This window comes from Panthera leo, chromosome E3 (genome assembly GCF_018350215.1).
Source record: "Panthera leo isolate Ple1 chromosome E3, P.leo_Ple1_pat1.1, whole genome shotgun sequence".
NCBI lineage: Eukaryota > Metazoa > Chordata > Mammalia > Carnivora > Felidae > Panthera > Panthera leo.
In genome coordinates this window covers 21,522,879-21,545,580 of record NC_056694.1, presented here as the reverse complement: position 1 = coordinate 21,545,580, position 22,702 = coordinate 21,522,879, and the positions used below count along the sequence as shown (strand labels likewise).

Sequence of the window (22,702 nt, the reverse complement as noted above, 5' to 3'; positions counted from 1 at the left end):
TCGGGTGGCTCTGTCACGTGTATGATGCCATCCCACAGACCACCAAGGAAAGCCTGGACGCACACGGTCTGGATGTTAGCAGACAAGCTACCCATCTGTCTTACGTAAGTCATATTAATGTTTGGAATGAACTAGAGCAAAATTCCTTAAATTTCTGGACCTAACAATCACGGGTGGTTAGTGGGCCACTCTCATGACAGGTCGGCTGAGGCCGGACCAGATACCGAGGGTTCAACCATCCTTCTACATGACATCTGCTGCTGGATGCGAGTGAACAGCTCTGAACACACACCTCTCCTTCTTCACCAAGTCCCCTTCCATTACTGCCATGCTGGCAGGTCGTTTCCTCTCGAGGGTCCCTGAGTCAGAGTCATTTCCAGTGTGAGATGAGTGATTGGAATTTGGGGTGACGAGAGGCACAAATGCTTCTGAGACGTTAAATTCCACCTCTGCAACAAGAGAAAGAAACAAGTGTACAGGCACACCTCGGAGACGCTGCAGGTGCGCCGTCCGACCACTGCAACAAGGCGAATATCGCGATAAAGCAAGTATCACGATAAAGTGAATACCCCAATAAAGCGAGTATCGTAATGAAGCAAGTCAAGTGACTTTTTTGGTTTCCCAGAGCATATGAATGTTAGGTTTACTCCATACTGTCATCTATTCAGCATGTAATAGCATTATGTCTAAAAACACAATGTATGTACTTGAAATAGAAAGTGCTTTATTGTTAGGGTGCTTGGGTGGCTCAGTCGGTTAAGCGACCAACCCTTGATCTCAGCTCAGGTCATGATCTCACAGTTCACGGGTTCAAGTCCTGCATTGGGCTCTGCACTGACGGCACGGAGCCTGCTTGGGATTCTTTCTCCCTCTCTCTCTGCCCCTCCCCCAACCTTGCTTTCTTTCTCTTTCTCTCAAAATAAATTCACTTGTCTTTTAAAACGATTTTATTCTTAAGAAATGCTAACCATCATCTGAGCTCTCAGTGAGTCGTAATCACTGATCACAGATCACTACAACAAATATAATGAGAAAATTTGAAACCACAAGAATTACCATAATGTGACAGAGACACGAGATGAGCAAATGCTGTCAGAAAAACGGCACCGACAGACATGCCCAATGCAGGGTTACCACAAGCCTTGTCTGTAAAATAATGCAGTATCGAGACTGCAAATATATAAAGCAAAGCGCCATAAAATGAGGTTTGCCCATGTGTGACAAGAGAGCATATGGGGGCACAGAGCTTTAAAACTCCCTCTGCAACGAGAGCCTCATTCTTCAGCCCCTCAGCCCTCATTGCTTCACAAGTGGAACCCCTGCACTCTCCTCTTAAGAATGGTTTGCCAAGGGGTACCTGGGTGGCTCTGTCGGTTAAGTGTCCCACTCTCGATTTTGGCTCAGGTCATGAGCTGGTGGTTCGTGAGATTGAGCCCCACGTTGGGCTTGGTGCTGGGTGTGGAGCCTGCTTGGGATTCTCTCTCTCTCTCTCTCTCTCTCTCTCTCTCTGGCCCTCCCTCATTTGTGCTGGTTCTCTCTCTCTTTCAAGTAATTAAAAAAAAAAAAAAAAAAAAAGAATGGTTTCCCAAGCCAGGGGAGGTAAAATGAAGGAACTAGAAATAAGGAAGGGGTGTGATTCAGAATATAACTTACACGATCCCTCTGCTTTCTTCTTTGTTTAAAAAAAAAAAAAAAATCATGGAATATGGACAAGGGCAATAAGCATGGATTACTTTTTTGGATAAAAAAATGAAAAGTATTTACATTCTGATTATAAAATACAAATAAAAGCAACACCAACTCTGTACTGCCTATAGCAGTTTTTCCAAGACTCGTCTTCCCAAAGAAATCTTGGGCAGAATGCCAGGATTCACTGAGACCTCACGTATTTGTTGAGCAGCCTGCATGAGGGAGGCGGGATTCTCGATGGTGTGGAGACCGTGGTAAAGAAGAGGTGAGCGTGGCCTGGGGTCACTCACGGGGCTCACGGAATAAGGGGCGGGGGCCTGGACTCCCAAAACATGCCAACCAGTGGCCCCAAAGAGGGTCGTGGAACCTCTGAGGATCCCAGGACTACAACAGACGCGGTTTGAAAATCTACGGCCTGTAGACTGAAATCCTACTTCTCTGACAGGCCAACTCCGACCTTCAGAAAATGGCTCCAATCCACCTGTCCTGTGTTACCTTCCACCTTTACGAAAAAACCAGCTCTCTGCCGAGAGAAACAAAAAGAGGTCTTCCCAATGGAAAACTGCATATTCAGTGTCACCTCTTCCACAAAGCAGTCCCTGGTTCTTTGTGCCCAGCATCTGACTTTGTCAAACTATCCGCCTCTCCTTCTCACTCGCCATGTGTTACAATATCTGTTTATGTGTCCTTCTCCAAGGGCCAAGTTCCTCCAGGGGATAGCACGTCACCACCAGCATGTGGTGCCTAGTGGGTATTCCAGTATACGCTGGCTAGAGCGAACAGCTCCAGCGTTAAGTGAGACAAAGCGAAACACAAAATAATGTGGTGGCCAATACGTCAAAGATGAACGTAAGCGGTCTATTTTAAAAAGAAACGTGAAAAAGGGAAACCGGTTAGGTAATGGTGAAGGGATTACTGATGCATTTTCTTCTCGGAAGAATTTCTTATACTGTTATTGTGTTGCCTGGGCGGTCAGTGAAGTTGGAAAGGTGAATTACCTTCAGGGAAGAACCAGTCGGCGTGCTGAATGATGGGCTCAATGACCGCAACCACGTGGACAGATGTGGCCGCTGCCATTTCAGCTAGCGACCTGCAAAGGACATTCACAAAGTCAAAGTGCTTCCCCCAGGCAGGTTGTGTCACGGCAGTGTAATTACTTTAAAACGGTAAAATCTTCAAGCACAAGTGCAAAAATTAGATGCACGGGGCTCTGACCTAGGAGTGTGGCGGTGATGCCCCAGGAGGAAAAACTACCCCCACTTGATTATCGCTCCTTGGTCTGCGTGCACCGTGTTAACAGCGAGTGAGCCAGTGAACAACAGTGTTCAGTCCAAATGCTGATTTTAAGTTGGTTCGGAGCAGGATGTCAACCAGGCATTTTCCCACCATGTTCCCACAGTGTTGCCCGTGGTAGTTATCTTGTAAGACCCAAGATACCGCCACCAGTTTTGCCCATAATACAGCAGAAAGTATGTATTGTTTTGCTGTGCCCCTCGTATCAGAAAGCCTGAGCCCCCACAGTAAACATAGTATTAAGGTGGCACCTGGGTGGCTCAGTCGGTTAAGCATCTGACTCTTGCTTTCGGCTCAGGTCATGATCTCACGGTTCGTGGGTTCGAGCCCTGCGTCAGGCTCTGTGCTGACAGTTCAGGGCCTGCTTGGGACTCTCTCTCTCCCTCTCTCTCTCTGCCTCTCCTCTGCTCTCACTCTCTCAAAATGAATAAATAAACTTAAAAAAAAAACAAACAACCCACAGTATTAAGGCTGTCATATCTGGCCCCAAGATGCGTGTTCAGAAGTTGACAGTGTGAATGTCAGGGCTCAAAAAGAAGAAAATAAGTAAGAATCACTATCCCCACTGTCAAGGAGCTCACGTTCCAGTTCAGAGTCAGAACACCACAGAAGCCAAGAAGCTGCGAAGGCCTGACACCCAGGGAGCCCCCACGTGCTTCAGTGTGTCAGGTTCTTCACCTCACTGAACTCAATGTTTACAACATGGACTGTTACAAGGTCTGGGTCATAAATGAGGACACTGAACCCCCCAAGAGGCTGGAGCCCTTGCCTGACTGCCCCAAACCTCCCTCTTCCCTCTATACCCCTCTGACCTCTCTTCCCACCGGGAAGAACATCTTCACCCCCATTACCAATCAAGCAAACGTTCTAGCTCCTTTCAAATTCCAGCTTAAAATGCAAGCGCAGTTGCACATTTTCCCCACTGCCCACTCAGTCCTCCCTTCCGTCCTGGATTCTGATTGCCCTTGTGCCTTAGAACCCTGCTGGACTAGGGAGCAACTCTTCACTCATGATCTCAGCCAAGTTTTCTTTTTGAGGAGATACTGTCTGCTGATTGGTTTGCAAGACCTTTCAATATATTCTGGACACTTCTGGAGGAACTCCTTCATAGTTCGTGAATTACCATTTGTTTAAGGTGCTTTCTGACACTTAGAAGTTTGTAGCTGTTGAGCCAAATCTATTCATTTTTAAATTGTTTACACCAATTTTATGTTTCAAAAAGACCTCTCTATCCCAAAAGGTAGTAAGTATCTACCTGCCATGTTTATGGCATCACTTTTTATATAATTAATCCTTTGGTCTGCCTGGAATTTATTGACTGTAAGATATGATGTATGTAGTTAACTTTGTATATCAACGTAGTGTTAGTTTTGCCTTATGATATTGGATCTTTTTAAGTAATCGTATACATAATGGTTGGGCGGGCATGAGTGAATAAATAAATGAAAAAAAAAAGAAAGGTTTTAATTCAGAAAGTCACTGCAATTTTTTTAATGGAGATGAGGACCGCCCCTGATTTTCCAATATGAAGAAACATGGAGGGAGTCCCAGGGCAGTGGGGAAGGTTCGGGATGTGGCCTGGGGGTCCCATGACTTCCCTGCTGTGCAAACTTAGGCAAGTTACTGGTCCTCCTCTGTAAAAATGAGGACAGAAGCACCTATTCGAAAGGTTGTGAGGATTGAAATGAGGTTAATTATTATGCTCCTGGACAGAATAAATGTCAGTGTCAGTGATTTCCCAGGAGCTTTCTAGCTGGTCTCCCTGACCCTTCTCCTCCAATCCACATTTCTCAGTGCCAGCAAATTATCTTTCCAAATATGGTTGGATGAAGTCATTCTTCTGCTTAGAAACCCTGATGCCTCCCTGACCACTTATGATCCCTTAAATTCGTTCTAAACCTCAGCAAGATACGTGAGGCTCTTCAGAACCTGGCTCTGGCTGCATAATCCCCAGTCACAGTCTCCTGGCCCCTGATTATACAAGACCATATGACAGCACTCCCAGCCCCAAATTAGCAACCAGACCCTTTCATGCCTGCAATGACTTTGCTTATCTGGTCGCACCTGCAGGAAGGTATTCATTCATCCAAGTACAGCCCAAGTGCCGTGCGAGGCTCTCCCTGAACTCTCAGCCTGAGCTGTGTTCCTTCAGTAAGTACCATGGTCATCCGACTTTATAACATCTGTGACAGCATCCCCATGGGCACAGACTATGTGCAGAGCTCATCACTGTGCCACAGCTGTTCATCTGCCTGACTGCCCAAGAGTGGGACCCTCTGAGGACTGTGCATGTGACCAGCACCAGGGACAGGACCCAGTTCACAGCAGTGTTCCAAGAATGTTGGCTAAATGGAAAGACCCAAGTTCAGAAGCGCAACTCTGAAGTGCATCTTACACCGGAATGTGTCTATTCCCACCAGGTGGAGAGAAGAGATGAATCCAGGCACACGGGGAAGACTTACCCTTCGTTTTTGGCCCATAGTAAGTTAGGGCCTAACACAATTGCAATGTTGCTGGGAGTCATTTTATTAATGTCACTGGTCTGGGCAAGCTTTGCAAGGAACTTGATTAAATACCTATGGAAGAAACGAGAAGAGAGAAAGCACATACTCTGAAACCTTTGCACTTATAGCATCCTCCTGCCCACGCGCTCAGTTCCAGATGGCTCAGGTGCTAACTGCAGAGTGCCGCTAAATCAGAATCTGGCTCAGGTTCAGTATTTTACAAAGTCCTGTGTTCTTTGCTTCAGAGAACAGAAAGCCCCACGTTAGGGCTTGGAAGAGGAAAAGAGCTCACGTGTAAACCTCAATGATTCAATCCCTATTTACTGTATATTTCTAATCCATTTCTCCTTTATGCCCTACCTATGTACCCCTCAATTACAATAGGATTAGCTGTGGGCTCAATATATTTTAATACAAACATAAAAAAATACAAGTATAGGTACACTGCTTAAAGGAAATCGTATTTGAAAATGCTTTATGTAGTAATTATGAAAATCTCCAATTTATCATATAGATATACTCTCTTCTATATAAGCACAGTACCTCAGGGGCGCCTGGGTGGCTCAGGCTATGATTTCGAGGTTTGTGAGTTCAAGCCCTGCATTGGGCTCCGTGCTGTCAGTGCAGAGCCTGCTTGGAATCCTCTCTCTGGGCCCCTCCCCCTCTCTCAAGATAAATAAATAAACTTAAAAAAAATTCTCTCCGCCTCTACCCTGCTTGTTCTCTCTTTCAAAATAAATAAACAAACTTAAAAATAATTAAAAAAAAAAAAAAGCCGGGGGGGGGTGGTGCGCGTGGGTGGCTTAGTTGGTTAAGCATCTGACTGTTGATTTCAGCTCGGGTCATGATCCCACAGTTCATGAGCAGGGCTCTACGCTGTGGTGTGGAGCCTGTTTGGGACTCTCTCTGTCTCCCGTGTCTCTCTTTGCCTCCACCCCACTTGCTCTCTCTTTCAAAACAAATAAAAAAAACCTAAAAAAAAATTTTAAATACATAAATTATAATATATCCATACAGTAGACTACTATGTAGCCATAAAAAATTGTTATGTACTGTTATGGAAAAATCTTTAGGATGTATATCCAGCAAAGAAGTTAAAGAGAATGATGTATACAATATATACTACCATTTGGTTTTTTACAAAAAGGGAAGCATGTGAGAGAAAGAAATGTATGTATGTGTATATATGCGAGAGATTCTTCTCTGTACAGCTTTTGAATTTTGAACTATGGGAACATACTCCCTATTACAAATACAATTAGTAAAAATTATAAAGAGTAAAATAAACAAAAGAAGAAGCCAAATCCTAAAGTTCCACCATAGTTCTAACCAAGACTATCTGTAATCCCAGGCTGGGTGTGCTAAATGAAGCAATGAAGGTTACTAAGAATATTAACATATTCCTAAGGCAAAGTTGATACTTAAGGTATTAAAAGGGAATATTTAGCTTAGTTTAGTGGTCGAATCCAGGACTGAAATTAAAGGTCAGGTAACATACTAGAAATTTCACCAGTAGAGTATTTGTCATTTTGGGCCAAGTCCCCTGTACAGAATTCTCTTTGGTTTTCAATGACTTAGGGCTACCTTTTATCCTTCTCTCTATGCTTCTTCAGAGTCACATTTTAAGTCAAAAGGAAAATAGAGGTTAAATTCTAGAAATTTATTCTGTGGTAAGTTTTCTTAGAAACCTAGCTATTCCATAAAGCAATACATCATCTTCAGTTCTTGACCTTTCATTTAATGGGATGATTTATGCTCTATTAAAGATAAATTTATGTAGCGTATAAAAGCACTATTGCAGAAAATAGAATTATTAATTTTTGCCTTTTACATGCTGGAAAATCTTATTTATTTACTTACTTATTTGCTTGCTTATTTACTTACTTATTTACCCATCCATCCACCCATCCATCTATCTCTATCCCCAATGTGGGGCTTGACTCACAACCCCAACCCCAAGATCAGGAGTCACATGCTCCACCAACTAAGCCAGCCCAGCGCGCCCCTATACTGAACAACTTAGACTCTGAATCCAACGTGCAGTCAAGCCAGCTTTCCACGAGAACCTTCTTCCCCGTAGCTGCAGTGGTAAACTGACCAGGCGACTCACGTGTTCGTGTGGACGCAATCAGGTGCTTCAGGTGCAGTACGATAACACACATCAAATCCCATGCCCTGCGCCCCCCAGGCACCCCCCAAAGCACTTCTGTAGTGCGCTTGAATTAAGTGGCCTCTGCTGCAGGTGGAACCTTTCTTCACTCCAGAGTCGCTGTGGCTTGGTAGCTTAATTTGCAGAATGCCGGTCATTCGTACCTGAAGTTAACAAAATTTTGTGGTGGCAACTTCTGACATGTTCTCCATAAATCTTGAAGTTTTTTGTCTTGATCCTGCACACTGAGGAAAAAAAAAAACCCGGTATTCATAACTCTTTATCAAAACACCTATTAGTAACACCTCTGTCAACAGGCTACATTAACAGCAATGTCTTCGTTGACAGAGAAAGCACAGTTGTGACACAGGGTAGATTTGGAAATAAATAAATTTGGAGTCAGATACCAACTAAATATTTAACTCTGGGCAGTTGGTTAGCCTCACTGAGACTCAATCTCCTGACGTGCCCAACAGGGGATGAGAGTGTTGATTCTACCGAGTGACTGTGAGTTTCCAGAAGCATCGCCGTGCAAACTGCCCGTGCCAATGCCCGGCACTCGTGAGACAAGACACCACCGAAAATTCCGTCTAGAAAATGCGTATCTCTGTGTGTGGCTTCATGGAGCCCAGGACTCTTGTCGGCCCAGCCACACATGAGGTGGCCAAGCTCCCAGGCACCCAGGTACCAGTGTCTTTCCCTGCCCTTCATGCCACTCCAAGTCTCCAGGCCAAGAAGCCCTTTTCTGTGCTGAAGCATTTGCAGGAGCTCTTCTGCTCTACAGTTCCAACACACAAACTTTCACAGACACAAAAAAGGGCCAGATGAGATCAGTCACCCCTGCCCGCCAGGAGGAGAGCACGTTAGAAGTTGCCCACACAATACACCTTTGGATCTAAAACATCCTCCACAACTAAAGCAATCTGGAGTTACAAGAAGGGGTCAAACGTAATTATACTTTAAGTAAGCTTCACGCCCCATGTGCAGCCCAACACAGGGCTTGAGCTCACGACCCTGAGATCAAGACCTGAGCTAAGATCAAGAGTAGGATGCTTAACGTACTGAGCCACCCAAGCTCCCCAAACACAATGATACTTTAAAAGCCAGTCGATGTGTCACCGGGATGGGATGGTGGCCCATGCTGACATTTCTCAAGTATATGGAATCAATACACCAATAAACAGATACCTTCTTTGAAAAGTGTATTTCCTCACAGGGATGAGTTTGAGAGTCTCAGAACTGAGAGAAGAATCAAGTTCGGGAGGAGTAGAGGCTACCTAAGAAAAGAGACCCCAGAAAGCTCCCCTACCTGACACTGATGTTGGGTTCCATTTATTCAGCCCCACAAACATGGACCCTTACAACAGGCTGGGCCACACGCAGGTTCCAAGGATATGACCATAACTAAGAACTTATTCTGACTTTAAAAACCTCATCACCTACCCAGGACGTGTTTCGCATTCTGTGGCCACAAAGGTTCTGGCGCAAATGCGGTTAAAACGACAGGCAGCCCCACCTCCTGCCGCAACCGAGCCGATCAGACCCAGCGGCCCATCTGCTGGGAATGGGTGACAGTGGCTAAAGACAGGGGAAGGGGTGGAGGGGAAGGGAGATTTGTTCCTCTTCCCTTAGGGGTGAGGAATTAGGGACCTGCCGGAGGAGGTGAGTCAGAACCGTGAGGCACAAGCTAACAGGGAGGCAGGCTGGTGGGCCAGATCGAAGCCCCTGGGACTTTTTGGACAAAGCTGCCAGCGGCTCCTGGACAGACTGAAGCTGGGGGTGGAGGGGAAGGGACAAAGATAGAGGCCCAGTCTTTGGGTCCGACAGGTCTGGGTCTAAATTCCCACTCTGCCAATTACTTGCTGTTACCTTGGCCCTGTTCCTCCCCAAGTTTCAGTTTCCACGTCTGTAAAAAATAAGGATAACGGCATCTTCCCTTTAGGTCATTGATTGTGGATTACAGGAGGTAATGGGTACAAAGCTTAGTAGGTACTTAGGACACAGTAAATGCTCAGCAAGTGTAAACTGTCATGACTGGTGCCATCAACATTGTATTATTGCCCTGCTGAGTTTCCACAGTTCACCGGGCACATCGCCACCGATCACTACGACACCTGTCCCCGTTATAGGGCTGTCTTCAATATAAAAGGGGCTTGGGATCAGCTGATCTATTAGTGTGGGTTCCACTATATGTCTTCATCGATATACATCACACATATTGAAGCCAATGCACTAGGGGTGACTTTCCTATACTAATAATCATACTCACACTCAATTATTTTCACCCTCAACTTAAGAGCATGCTAAATAATGAATGTGCTATTTTAATGTTATTCTATATCCAAGAGTAAGATAATTCACAAAGGGAAGATAATATTCCATAATATTCCTTTAACTTATAAAACTCCGTGTTCTTTAAACTTACCTTGCCACTTGGGTCCATTCTTCATACAGACTGAAGGTCATCAAAGGTTCAGGTAATTCCCGTAAATAGGACTTTAAAGCACCTGGAATTATTAACACTCACTTTGAGTATGTCCAGGGGTAAGCATGGGAATCTGGGGCGTGTTACTTTGCAAGCTGAAATGATCTCAGTTACCACCTTCCGAGAGTATCTAGAACAAGCCACTAACCAGCGGGAGTGGCTAGAGAATTAGGTGCTCCTAAAACAAATTCTGTCTCTTGCATAATATAGAGAGGGATCAATGGAAAACAAAATTAGCTTCAAAGTCACCTTCTAATAGACATCACTTCCCCAGGAAGATCTCCAGTCTGAAGGTGAAAGAAGGGAAGGAAAGGGGCACTTGGGGTCTCAGTCAGTTGAACATCTGACTTCAGCTCAGGTCATGATCTTACGGTTCATGGGTTCGAGTCCCTTGTCAGGCTCTGTGCTGACAGCTCAGAGCCTGGAGCCTGCTTCAGACTCTGTCTCCCTCTCTCTCTGCCCCTCCCCTGCTTGTGCTTCTCACTCAAAAATAAACATTAAAAAAATTTTTTTTTATTAAAAAAAAAAGAAGGGAAGGAAATACAAGTATGTCTCCAAATATCTGGATTATAAACCACCTTCACCTTTTACGTAATAATCAGGAAAACAAAGAAACAAATAAACCCTCCAGAACAGAAAAGACGTGTGTGTGTGTGTGTGTGTGTGTGTGTACACACAGCTTTTTAAAAAAGTTTTATTCATTTAAGTAATCTCTACACCCCATGTGGGGTTCGAACCCATGACCCCCCAGATCAAGAGTTGCACACTGTTCTATTTGTCCTTTCAGTTTTTTCCAATTAAACTTATATAGGGAGACCATTTCAATTTTATCTGTCACTTAAACCTAAAATGAAAAAAAAAATTTTTTAAGTAGGCTCCACACTCAGCACAGAACCCAACGCAGGGCTTGAACGTCTGACCCTGGGATCATGACCTGAGCTGAGATCAAGAGTCGGATGCTTAACTGACTGAGCCACCCAGGCGCCCCCAGAACTGGATTTTTGACTGATGCTCTGTCTGAGATGCGACCTGCCACCCACCCTGAGGGCGACTCCTTGCGGCTCACCTGCTACAGCGTGGGGGTCTGAGTAGAACTCATCCAGATGAGAAGTGGAGCAGTCTAAAGCAGCTTTCAGTTTCTTTAACTTGGAGGCCCCAGCTCCAATTCGGAAAAGGCCCTGAAGACAACAAAAAGCCATCAGTGTCACGTTCAAGTTGGGGGCGGCAGAACAAATCCGATGGAAGAGCCTTCTGCCCCGGCCCTGCAGACCCCTCTCTGAGGGCGGGAACGCTGCCTGCCTTGTAGGGTTGCCAGGAAGGGTGACGAGGACAAGCGCAGGCAGAGAGCAGCGCATTCCCGATCAGCGAGCGCTCGTGCCCTGCCCCGCTGCTAAAATACCTGTCTCTATTAGAAATCTACTAAATGTGCTATTTTATACTTCCACAAGGCTGATTGCTACAGATTTTCTAAATTTAGGATTCTTTTGTTTTTTTTCTAATGGACATCTCATGAGAAATTGTTAGACTAGGCCCCTTAGTCATTTTCACTGCTCTAAAAGTTACTTGGAGAAAAACACGTGAAGGTCGCCCAAGAAAGGCAGGACTGTGAAGACACTGGTCCAGGAGTTATGAGATTCGGGTTTTAAGCAAAATAAATCTAGGCAGGGTTCCTCAGTCTCAGCAGTACTGACATTTCAGGAGCGGTAATTCCTCATCACGGTCCTGTCCTGTGCGTTGCAGGCTGCTTATTAGCAGCAGCCCTGGTCTCTGCCCACTAGAGGCCAGGAGCAACCCCCCTCCAAAATCGTGACAATCAAAAATGTGTCCAGACTTCGCCAAATCGCTCCCAAAAGGGGACAAAATTTAGCCCCGGCTGAGAAGCTCTGATCTCGGCTACTAGAAGTTGGGGTCATGTCAGTGGGGGATGGGGCAGTGCCTGGAAGCAAACACAGGAGGGCTTCTAGAGTGTTCCTTGATCTGGATGCTGATCACACAGGTAGGCTCAGTTTGTTAACATTTATCAATGCATCACTTATGATACATACATTTTTCTATCTACATTATACTTCAATACGGTTCTTTTTTTTTTTTTTTTTTAACGTTTATTTATTTTTGAGACAGGGAGAGACAGCATGAATGGGGGAGGGTCAGAGAGAGAGGGAGACACAGAATCTGAAACAGGCTCCAGGCTCTGAGCTGTCAGCACAGAGCCTGACGTGGGGCTCGAACTCACGGACCGTGAGATCATGACCTGAGCCGAAGTCGGATGCTTAACCGACTGAGCCACCCAGGCGCCCCTCAATACGGTTCTTAAAAGGAAAAAAAAAAAAAAGAAAGACTCGGCATTTGATTTTCATCCCCCCACCATGAGCTCACTATGTGCCGAATTCCTTATCTACACAGGGAGTAAGTAACAAGACCTGCTTGGCTCCTGGGTTTTTCTGCGGTAAGGATACCATACCCATGAAATAAACCTCCACCAAAACTGCACAGTACCACACGAGGGTAAGATTCTCGCTACGAACAAAGTTCACGGAAGCTCTGGTCCATTTAATGCATCATGAAAGTCAATGCCACAAATCACAGCCAGAGTCTAACGTGAAACAATCAAGGGGACAAAAGAAAGTCAGAGTGTACTGCAGGCGGAAAGGGTAAGTATTGTTTTCCTATGAATTTGGTTTTATTCACAGTGTCCAATGTGCAGGGTCTCAAAATGTGGGAAAACCACCAACGGGTCTACACAGTACAGATGGCGGCAAGCAGGCCCGCTCGGCGCCCTTACCTCCTCCTTCATGCCTGTCTCCAGAAGCAGCATGACACAGGCCTCGATGGGCAGTGCAATCTCACGCCCGCTCCGCTTCAGGTGCTCTTGCAAAGGAGTCCCAAAGGCTGGCTTTTCCGCCCACTTATCTAGAGCAGCAAAGCATCCAGTGAGACACCCAACAACGTCACGGCATCAATGGGGGGTCTTTTTCCTCCCCCAAATTACCAAAGGGGATCTTTTTTTTTTAAGCGGACTGGTGGTTGAGGCTTTGGGAAAAGGGGAAACATCTGTTCTGTTTGCTTTTGCTGTTTACCATTTACTAGAGCAAAAATAGGCATGGGGCTGGGAGGTTACTTGCGGAGCAGAAGCCCTGAACACCCTCTGTGGCACCCCGTGAGAGCGGCCCAGCTGAAGTCACGAGGGTGCTCTTGCATGGGACTGGTGGGCTGCCTGGCCCTACACCGAGGATGCGTCTAGGCACCCTGATTTCACTGGAAGGAAACTGATTCCAGCCACGCAAAGCAGCACTGGCCTTCCATCTAGGGGACTCCCTCAGTGCAAGAGGAAATAACTTCTTAAGATTTTAAACACAAGCCAAGCATCATCACACAAGACCGGAAGATGGCCGATGGGAACTCGTAGCAAATGCAACGTCTCCGTGACATGCAGTGCTTCCGAATGCCGGAGCCCCAGACAGGCCCCAAACATTCTGCGTAGGGAACAACGCGGGATCCGCAGCCCCAAAGCAGCTGAGGCTGAAGCCTGTGCCAGCAGTAAAGCGATCATTTATATTATTTTGGGGTCAGATACTCTGCTCCACTCCATAAGAGATTTGAGGCAGCTTAGCAGAAATACATACAATAAAGCAGCAAAACAGAAACAAGAGTTTAGCGAATGGATGTGTCCCATTGGGATGAGAAGCACTCGGTTGGGTCTGGCCCGCCTGCGGGTCCTGTGCACATCTACCGCTGCCCAAGAAGCACACGGACGCAGAAGAGGGGAAACCGGCCCAAGAAAAATGCTCAGCTGAGGAACACTTAGTTCCTTCCGGTGACGGGAAAGGTTCCCGTCCTCCTCCGCACCACCAATGGACAATTATCCTTCAGACGCTCTGCTGTTCGAACCACGAGTTCAAAGCAGGCACGATCACCCTGGTGTGTCCTCTTAGACTCCACTACATGAAAGAGCAGGGACAGGCCCCATCGTGTGATCTGCACATAGTGGGAGGAAGAAGAATGGAATCCCCAGGTCCCTGGGCCTGAGAGCTTGTGCAAGGCTAGAATCGATGGGAAGAGCGAGTGGGGTCCCGGTTGAAGAGAGGTGAGGGCAAGAGAGGCAGGCGCCCTCCTCATCTCTGGCCCTGGCCCTGGCCCTGGCCCCGGCCCCAGCCCCAGCCATGGTCAGCATAATTCCTAGCAGCAAGAGCATCCAGAGGCCTGGCCCTTCTCCGTGACAGCCCTCTCAGAGGCCAGACCTTCCCCCTCATACTTTGTCCCTTTCATCTAAAACGAGGATTCTCAATCAGGCAGAAAACGGCCACATGACCCCTCCCCGGGAGATACATCAGAGTGCCCCGGGGGAATTCTGCAAATGGCACCTGCCATCACGGCCACCCCACATGCCTGACCCCATGGCGGCAAGGGCTGGGTGTTCTCCAAACACCTGCTGGAACTTTCTAGTAAACACTCTACGGTGTGCCCTGCCCCGCACCGCGGTGTAATGTTGGCCGAGGGTGGACGTGAGAACCAGTGACCTAGACGACTCCTGAGCCAAACTGCCCTGAGGATGCCGGCCTCTCACACAACAGACCAGTCAAGTGCTGGCTGCCACAGCGGCACCCACAGTTCACAACACCCCCCTCCCCCCAAATAAATATAAGACACACATGTAAACGTACAACACTCATTCACAAGACAACGCATGTGTGCTAAGTCATGGCCAAAAAATGGTATAGATGAGGGTCACAAATGCAGTTGCCCACAGGGGCCAGGGACATACCAGCCCTGCGCCTGGCGCCCACCCATGCTGCCATGTAGGAAAACAGATCCAGGGTTGCCAGACTCCCACAACTTCCAGGAGAAGCCAGAAACCAGATTGCTGCATGAAGGTGTCTGGTGTTTCAATGATGGCAACATTTTTTTTTTAATGAGATGTAGCTGTTTGCGACCTCTGGCATAGACCACAGATGCCAGAGTGACTCAGGAGACAAGGTGTGTGCTGTTGGCTTCAGAGAAGGCTTCTCAAAGGAGGGGGGCTTAGATGAATGAAACAGACCAAGGAAGACCAGCTGAGAAAAGTCCAGGGACCTTGAGTCTCAGAAGTGGTATCTGATTCCACAGTTCACGCGTGAAGTGACACAGGCCCGGGGCGGGGAGACGGCATGAGAGGAGGAGAAGGCCTAGCAGAAGGCAGGAAGGGCAGACCCCGGCAACAGGTGGCTCCAAGTTCAAGCCCGGATGGTTTGGAGGAAGGCGGCACCCGGGAGAGCCAGAGGACGAAGGGACAGCTGGCGTGAGGGGAAGAATCGGCTTGCTTTCTGGGATGTGTGGAGTTTCAGGGCACAGCAGGCCCTCAGAGGGAACCAGCACTGAGAAGGCTGTGAGGCCGAAGACGCTGGTGAGATGGGAACTGTCACCAGGAAGGGGCTCTGGGGACAAGGAGGGCAGGAGGGGGAAGAGCACAGCCCTAACAATGAACTTTCCTGTTCCCTGTCACTGGCTGACCTACTTCTCCAGGGAAAACAGCCTTGGGAAAAAAAGAGGTTATTTTGGGTTTTTTTTTTTTTAAAGTTCTGCTCACAAAACCCAATCTTCCCTTTTGCTGTGCTTGTTCGTCAGCTCCAAACCAGATTTTAATTCATTCAAAGGCTAAGATGATGACGGTTACCATCTTGTCCTACACGGGGCCAGGCACACGGTAGGTATCCCATAAATACACACGCCTGGAGCTCGGAACTTGCCCGGCAAGAGCCTGCCCCTTGCAAGGCTGGATGTACACCAGCAGCTTCATTCCCTCGCACGGGGACTTGACCTCGTCATCCACAAACGAGGAAACCGGATCACGTAGGAAAGCAAGAGCAGCTTGCCCTAGGAAGAGCTCATCAGATGCATGCACTCGAGCTGGGTGAAGATCTGCCTATGCAGATCGGGGCCTCCTCAAATTTAGAGAAGTGGCGTTGTTGAGGGTGCTGGTGTGCATGCACACCCACACACGCTCGCTCTCTTTCGCAATCACAGAGTCACTGCGCTCAGCACCTGGCTTGAGACCAAAGGTTCTGCAGGGGGAACCAAGGCTCCAAATGCGGGGTCTACACAACCAAAGAGTACAATAGGTCCAAAGAAGACAGAATAACTTCTGCCTCAACCAGGTTTTCGGATCTCTGCTGGCAGATGCTCTGATGGCAAATGAGAAAATGAGAATCAAAAGCTCTAATGTTGGGCTAAAACTAAACATCAGAAGGAAGTTCAGTCCACTCATGACTTGTAGGTAAAGTCTGCTGAAAGCTTGAGTATGGCGGGCAGAACGTGAGTGCTGAGAACAAGAGCCTTGTATGCAGGCAAGGAAGAGGGGGAAGGAAGTTGTCTATGGCCTCATGGTTCATTCCCACCAACTGAGTGCCTGATGAGGGGCTATCAAGTACTGGCTTCTAAAATCCCTTTCGCGAAGTCCAATATTTTCCCCAGAATGTATGCTCTTGGAGTCGCAGGGTCAGAGTTAAACCCAAGGGAACAAATAACTGACCCGGAAAAGGAGAAGACACGAAAACACATACAGGTACTCCCCCAAAGGGTCCAGCAACTGAACATGTCAGAATTGCACATGTCCCATTAGTATGTTAATTTGGGTTTGGAAGAAATTAGAGAATGCGGCGAGGAAAGATGAGATTATGCTGGGAAACAGTACTCTCTGAGGAGAAAGGCGTTATCCAAAGGAAATGCATGCAAAGGAGTCAGGGTGAAGAAGAACAGAGCGCAAGTGGCAGAGGCAAAAAGGAGGCATCAGCCAGCACGCAGGTTACATTACCTTGATGGGCTCGCATTTCGGGAAGGGCCTTTTCTAAGACTGCTAATGCTTTTCTATGGTAATCTGCTTGGGCTTCTAATAACTGAGAACAGACCCACATTCAAAAACAAAAGCAACGTTAGCATCGGATGGACACACACACAATGGCTGAGCAAAACCAAAAATGAAATCTTTTGCAAAACAAAACAAAACAAAAAAACTAAAATGACTCCATTTTTACAATGTTTTCATACTTTGTCAAGGCCAGGTGCTTACCGTAATGAAGAATTTGCCATACTCCCCTTCTTTGGCCATAAAGTTGTACATGTCCGCTGCAAGCTGGTCCTGGTGAGTGGAAGAGAAGAGAGGTCACTGAAGAAAATGGCATCTGAGAATTAATATCCATGAGCTCTTAGAGCAAAACGTCATGGAAAGAGCCACAGAATAAACATCCATCAATTGCCTGGTATAACCATACATTGGGACAACAGCAACAACAAAAAAGGAAGCTTATTAGGGGAATGATGTGGGAAGATCTCCAAGATACACGGTTAATATTCCTTATTAAGAAGTGAAGTATATACAGCCACCTGGGTGGCTCAATCTGTTAAGTGTCCAACTCTTAGTTCCAGCTCAGGTCATGATCTCACAGTTGGTGAAATTGAGCCTCACATCGGGCTCTGCGCTGACAGTTTGGAGCCTGGTTGGGATCCTTTCTCTCTGTCCTCTCTCTGCCTCTCCCCATGCTGGCTGGTTCTCTCTCTCAAAATAAATAAATAAGCATTAAAAAAAAAAAAAAAAAGAAAAGAAAAAGAAAAAAAAGAAGTGAAATATAGGGGTGCCTGGGTTGTTCAGTCGGTTTAGCATCCAGACTCTTGATTTTGGCTCAGGTCCTGATCTCATGGTTCATGAGATTGAGCCCTGCATTGGGCTCTGTGCTGACAGTGCAGAGCCTGCTTGGGATTCTCTCTCTCTCTCTGTCTCCCTCTGCCCCTGCCCCACTCTCTCTCTCAAAATAAATAAATAAACATTAAAAAAAAAAAACCAAGTATAGAGCATTAGTTATGCTATGTTACCACCTGTGTAAAAATAGAAGAGAAAAAAATGTTATATTTTTGCTGCCACATTAGCATAAAAATACCTCCGGAAGAAAAAACAAGAAATTGGCAATCGAGGTTACCTTTTGGGAGCAGAGGAAATTCGGTAGAAGCAGGACAAGGGTGGAAGAAAGACTTACTGTATATTGCTTTATGCTTTTGATACTTGAACTAATGTAGATGAATTGCTTATAAAAATTAAATAATTTGCTTAAAAGTGATAGATTAGGCAATTGTGTATATATATATATATATATATATATGTATGTATATATACATATGTTTCTTATATTATATTTGAATTAGATTGTATTTGAATTACATATGTATATATTTATAAAATGTACTGTCTTCTGTTTTTAGCATCAAGGTGCACAAATTAACATGAAGGCCCTTCTCATTTATGAAAAAACTTAGAAATGCTAGTTGGGAGCAACAAACATTCGTTTAGAATAACTGGGAAAGCAATGGAGTAAATTCATGGAGATCCACCACACATCTCCAAAAAAGAAAGGGAGAGAAAGAAAAGAGAAAGAGGGCAGAGCAGAGGAGAAAGAAAACAAAGGAAGAGAGAAGGGCTTTCACTCATAAGTGGAATTTAAGAAACAAAACAGATGAACACAGGAGAAAGAAAAAGAGAGGGAGGTAAACGATAAAAGCGACTTTTTTAAAAGTAAGCTCCACACCCAACATGGGGCTTGAACTCACGACGCCAAGATCAAGGGTCACATGCTCTGCCAACTGAGCCAACCAGGGGCCCCAGAGACTCTTAACGACAGAGAAAAAACTGAGCGTTGCTGGTGGGAGGTGGGCAGGGGTTAGACTAAATGAGTGATGGGCATTATGGAGGGTACTTGTTGGCATGAGCACTGGGTGTTGTATGTAAGTGATGAACCACTAAATTCTACTCCTGAAACCAATATTACACTGTATGTTAACTAACTAGAATTTAAATAAAAACTTGAAGCATTAAATTTTTTTTTAAAGGAAAAGGCCTGACAAGTGGAAGCTGGGGATGACCTGGGTGGGTCTATGCCACTCTTGATGGCCAAGGTGTTGGAGTCTGGCAGTCACGTGGAGTCAGAGGACAGAAAATGAAGCCTTGGGCCCGGCAAGGTGAGGAACTGTAACTGACAAGTATGCTCACATCACACACAAAGATCCCTGAGAAACTATATCCTCAGCGGAAGGGTGGATCAGAAAATATTCGCTCAGTAGTATATGGAAAGAATAGAGTATATGTGTTTTGCATTGGGAAAGTAAAAATATTTTCCTGGATTTTACAAATACAGCCTGATTTCATGAAGGTCTGAAGTCTATGTTTATAATACGTGTGGTTCAGGAATCCTAATCTTTTCTCCTAACTGAGAAAGTTAAAGTTAGTTAAAAATGGCCTTGAACTGGTAATACTCTGTAGGGAAAATCACTCCCAATCCTTAAGAGTCCCACAGATAAAGTCTCTCTTAAAATGAACTCACAATACAAAATTGCAAAACACAGGAAGAAACAATCCACCATGAAGTAAACTCCCACCACTCTCACTGAGGAAACAGAATTACCAAAGATTGTTACAGTAAGTATACATAAAATGGTTAAAGACATTAAAAAAAAAACAGGCACTAGAGAACAATATCATAGTATCAAAAAAGGCTGACCTGAAGAAATTTGAATGGAAAAATGCAGTAAATGAAATTGCAAACTCAATGTTGATTAATTATACAGCAGATGAGACTTAGCTAAAGAGAAAATCAGTGAAACAGAACTTAGATGTTGGGAAATTACCCAGAAGTTAGCATACAGAGACAGAAGATATTTTCACAAATTTTCACCATCTGAATTGAGAAGCTCTGGGGTGGAAGTCGAGAGAAGACACATCAGCCCATAATGCACCAGTCCAGAGTCCCAAGACCTCTGTAACTCTTCTGAACAGGAATAAGCCACTATGAGACCATTTTATCAGAAGCATTTATCTGAAGGTCATCTTTTCAAATGCAAAGGCTATGGCATGACTTTGTGAGTTCAGTTTTAAACAACTCATTTTACTGCAGTTAATTGATCCTAAAATTCATTATCTTGAAGAATGAATTATAGCGTGACTTACACAAACTAAAATATAACAGTCCCAACACTATCTAATAGAATAGAGACCATTTTTGGAAAAATGCTGAATAGTAAGAGGAAGAAAAGCTTAGGTCAATGACCCTAAGACTCAGCAAAGACCTGTTTCTTTAACACCTCAAATAACATTTAGAATAAAGATCTATCTTCACAGATAGATGTACAGAGAATGAGATCACTTAACCATCTAATCTGTAATTTATTTAATGACATAAAAAATAGTATTTCTCCCAAATTACAAACCAATTGTCCCAGCAACATTTAAAAAATAATTCTTCCCTTCTCTATGGATATACGATGACCTCTTTACTGTATATTCCATTGTTTAAAGTAATAGCATTGAGGGGCGCCTGGATGGCTCAGTCGGTTGAGCGTCCGTCCGACTTTGGCTCAGGTCACAATCTTGAAGTTCACAAGTGCCAGCCCCGTGTCAGGCTCTGTGCTGACAGCTCAGAGCCTAGAGCCTGATTCGGATTCTGTGTCTTCCTCTCTCTCTGCCCTCCCCTACTCGCATTCTGTCTCTCTCTCTCTCTCAAAAATAAATAAACAAAAAAAATTTTTTAAATAAAGTAATAGCATTGATTCTAGAAAAACTATGCTATTCCACAGATCTATTTTTGTGCCTATTGTGCATTTTTGTTAAAGATTTGTTTAACTAATCTCTATACCCAACATGGGGCTTGAACTCACAACCCTGAGATCAAGAGTTGCACACTCCACCAACTGAACCAGCCAGGCACCCCTATGTACGTTGTTGTAACAGTTGTAACTTTATATGGTTTGCTATGGTTTTCTTTTTTTCCCCATCTATTCCTTATTTTAAATAAGCTCAGACATTTCTGTCATTTAAAAAATTTAAAAAAAATTTTTTTTAATATTTGTTTATTTTTTGAGAGAGAGAGAGAGACGGAGAGCAAGCAGGGCAGGGTCAGAGAAAGAGGGAGACACAGAATCGGAAGCAGGCTCCAGGCTCTGAGCTATTAGCACAGTGCCCAACGTGGGGCTTGAACCCATGCACCGTGAGATCATGACCTGAGCCGAAGTCGGACCCTTAATGACTGAACCACCCAGGCACCCCCTACTTAAATTTTTTTTAAAGGCTATGCTATTCTTAGTATAAAGTAATACAGTCTTGGAAAATAAAGAAAGAAGGCAGAAGAAACTAGAACGCATTTTTCATATCACTCAGAGTATTTGTGCCAAACACTAAATAATCTGCAATATTTGGCCTTTCATCCATCATTTGTAAAAAGCAGACTGATGCAAGTGCGTATGTATCAGGGAAGTCTTGTACCTTGCACTGCTCCACTTTATTTCCAGCTTCATCCATCTCTTCCTTTAGGGTATCTATTTTTGATGGAAGCCCCTGGAAGTTGGTTCCTGAAGATTTGTGAGCTTGGTTCCACCTGTAAAACATGGGGGCAATCAGCATCTGAGAGCTGGCTGCACACACTCAACCTTGCGGAATCAAGGCCCTGAGGGAAACAGACTCTTTCCCCAAAGCCGATTCTACCCGGGATCGGTATGAGTACCTAGGATGCCAGTTCCTCTTGAGTTTATCCTCTAGGAATGGAAGCAAGCAAAAAGAGACATTACATCCCCACTGTGATGGGACTCTGGCAGTGCTGGGAGTAGCTGTCTGCTCTGAGTATAATCCTGTCTCATACACGCCCCACTGCTGGAAACCATGCCATGAACCCCCTTTCCTGTAGTGTCTGATCATGGCACCCTTGCCATGAAACACCCCTGTGCTTCCTGCTCTGATCTGGAATGTTCCTGTGCCCCCGGGAGTCGGTCCTGCTCCTGGACCCCTGGGACCCTTCCTGCTGCCATCCTCATCTGTGATTACCTCCAGCAAGTAAAGACCGAGCTTTGGTCATGCAGCTAACAATCCATAGCGAGGAAAACACATGTAGACCTAAAAACATCTGTTAAGAATTAATATTCTAAAGATGAAGTTTACAGAAAGTCTAAAGCATAATGTGGAAAATTTACATTAAGTCAAAAGGACTGAGAAAAAAAAGGAAAGAATTATACCACAGCAAGAGTAGGGGAGTGCATGGGTCGGGAGGGGTAATAATCTAAAACAATTTCTATTTGGTTTTCAGGTGTGATTTGACCTTCTGTTCGAATATGAATTATGTCTGCTATTGTGAAAGCAATTTAAATGTAAACATGGATATTACAGAGATGCAGCACGAAAACCCGTGCGAGCAACTGCTCAAGCTTCCCAGCTGCTGCACTGCCCCAAAAACAGTAGGCTCTACCTTCTTCCCAGTTCCTGATGAGGCTCTCCTCCAAAGCCGGCCTTCGGCAAGTCTGCCTAAGCAAGACTGGCAATGCCATGGAGTGGCCAGAGCACGGACCTGGGAGGCTGACAAGCTCAGGTTTGAAGCCTGGCTCTCCCACACTAGCTGTGTGACCTTGGGCAATGACTTAACCTCTCTGTGCCTCAGTAATCTCATCTGTAAAGCTAAGATAACAAACACTTTGCAGAACCGTCATAAGGAATCGAGAACAAATCGATATGTGTGTGCACGTGTGTGCATATGATATCTGCCCCATTAGGGATTCCTCCTTAGGAATTAGGTAGTAATTAGT

General features: G+C 45.4%; 1 protein-coding gene across 4 annotated transcripts in view; it reads right to left on the bottom strand.

The window, feature by feature from the left end:
- The window catches only part of ARHGAP17 (Rho GTPase activating protein 17), a 134,148-nt gene that overhangs the window by 18,135 nt on the left and 93,311 nt on the right, over positions 1–22,702 (bottom strand). For all 4 annotated transcript variants that reach the window (XM_042921944.1, XM_042921942.1, XM_042921945.1 and 1 more), the window contains 10 exons: positions 21,396–21,507; positions 17,163–17,231; positions 16,908–16,989; positions 12,903–13,030; positions 11,187–11,298; positions 10,061–10,142; positions 7,800–7,880; positions 5,445–5,558; positions 2,688–2,779; positions 293–449 (listed from right to left, as the gene is read on the bottom strand). In XM_042921944.1, coding sequence (XP_042777878.1) covers positions 293–449; positions 2,688–2,779; positions 5,445–5,558; positions 7,800–7,880; positions 10,061–10,142; positions 11,187–11,298; positions 12,903–13,030; positions 16,908–16,989; positions 17,163–17,231; positions 21,396–21,507 — 1,029 coding nt within the window. The remainder of the gene's footprint in view (positions 1–292; positions 450–2,687; positions 2,780–5,444; positions 5,559–7,799; positions 7,881–10,060; positions 10,143–11,186; positions 11,299–12,902; positions 13,031–16,907; positions 16,990–17,162; positions 17,232–21,395; positions 21,508–22,702) is intronic.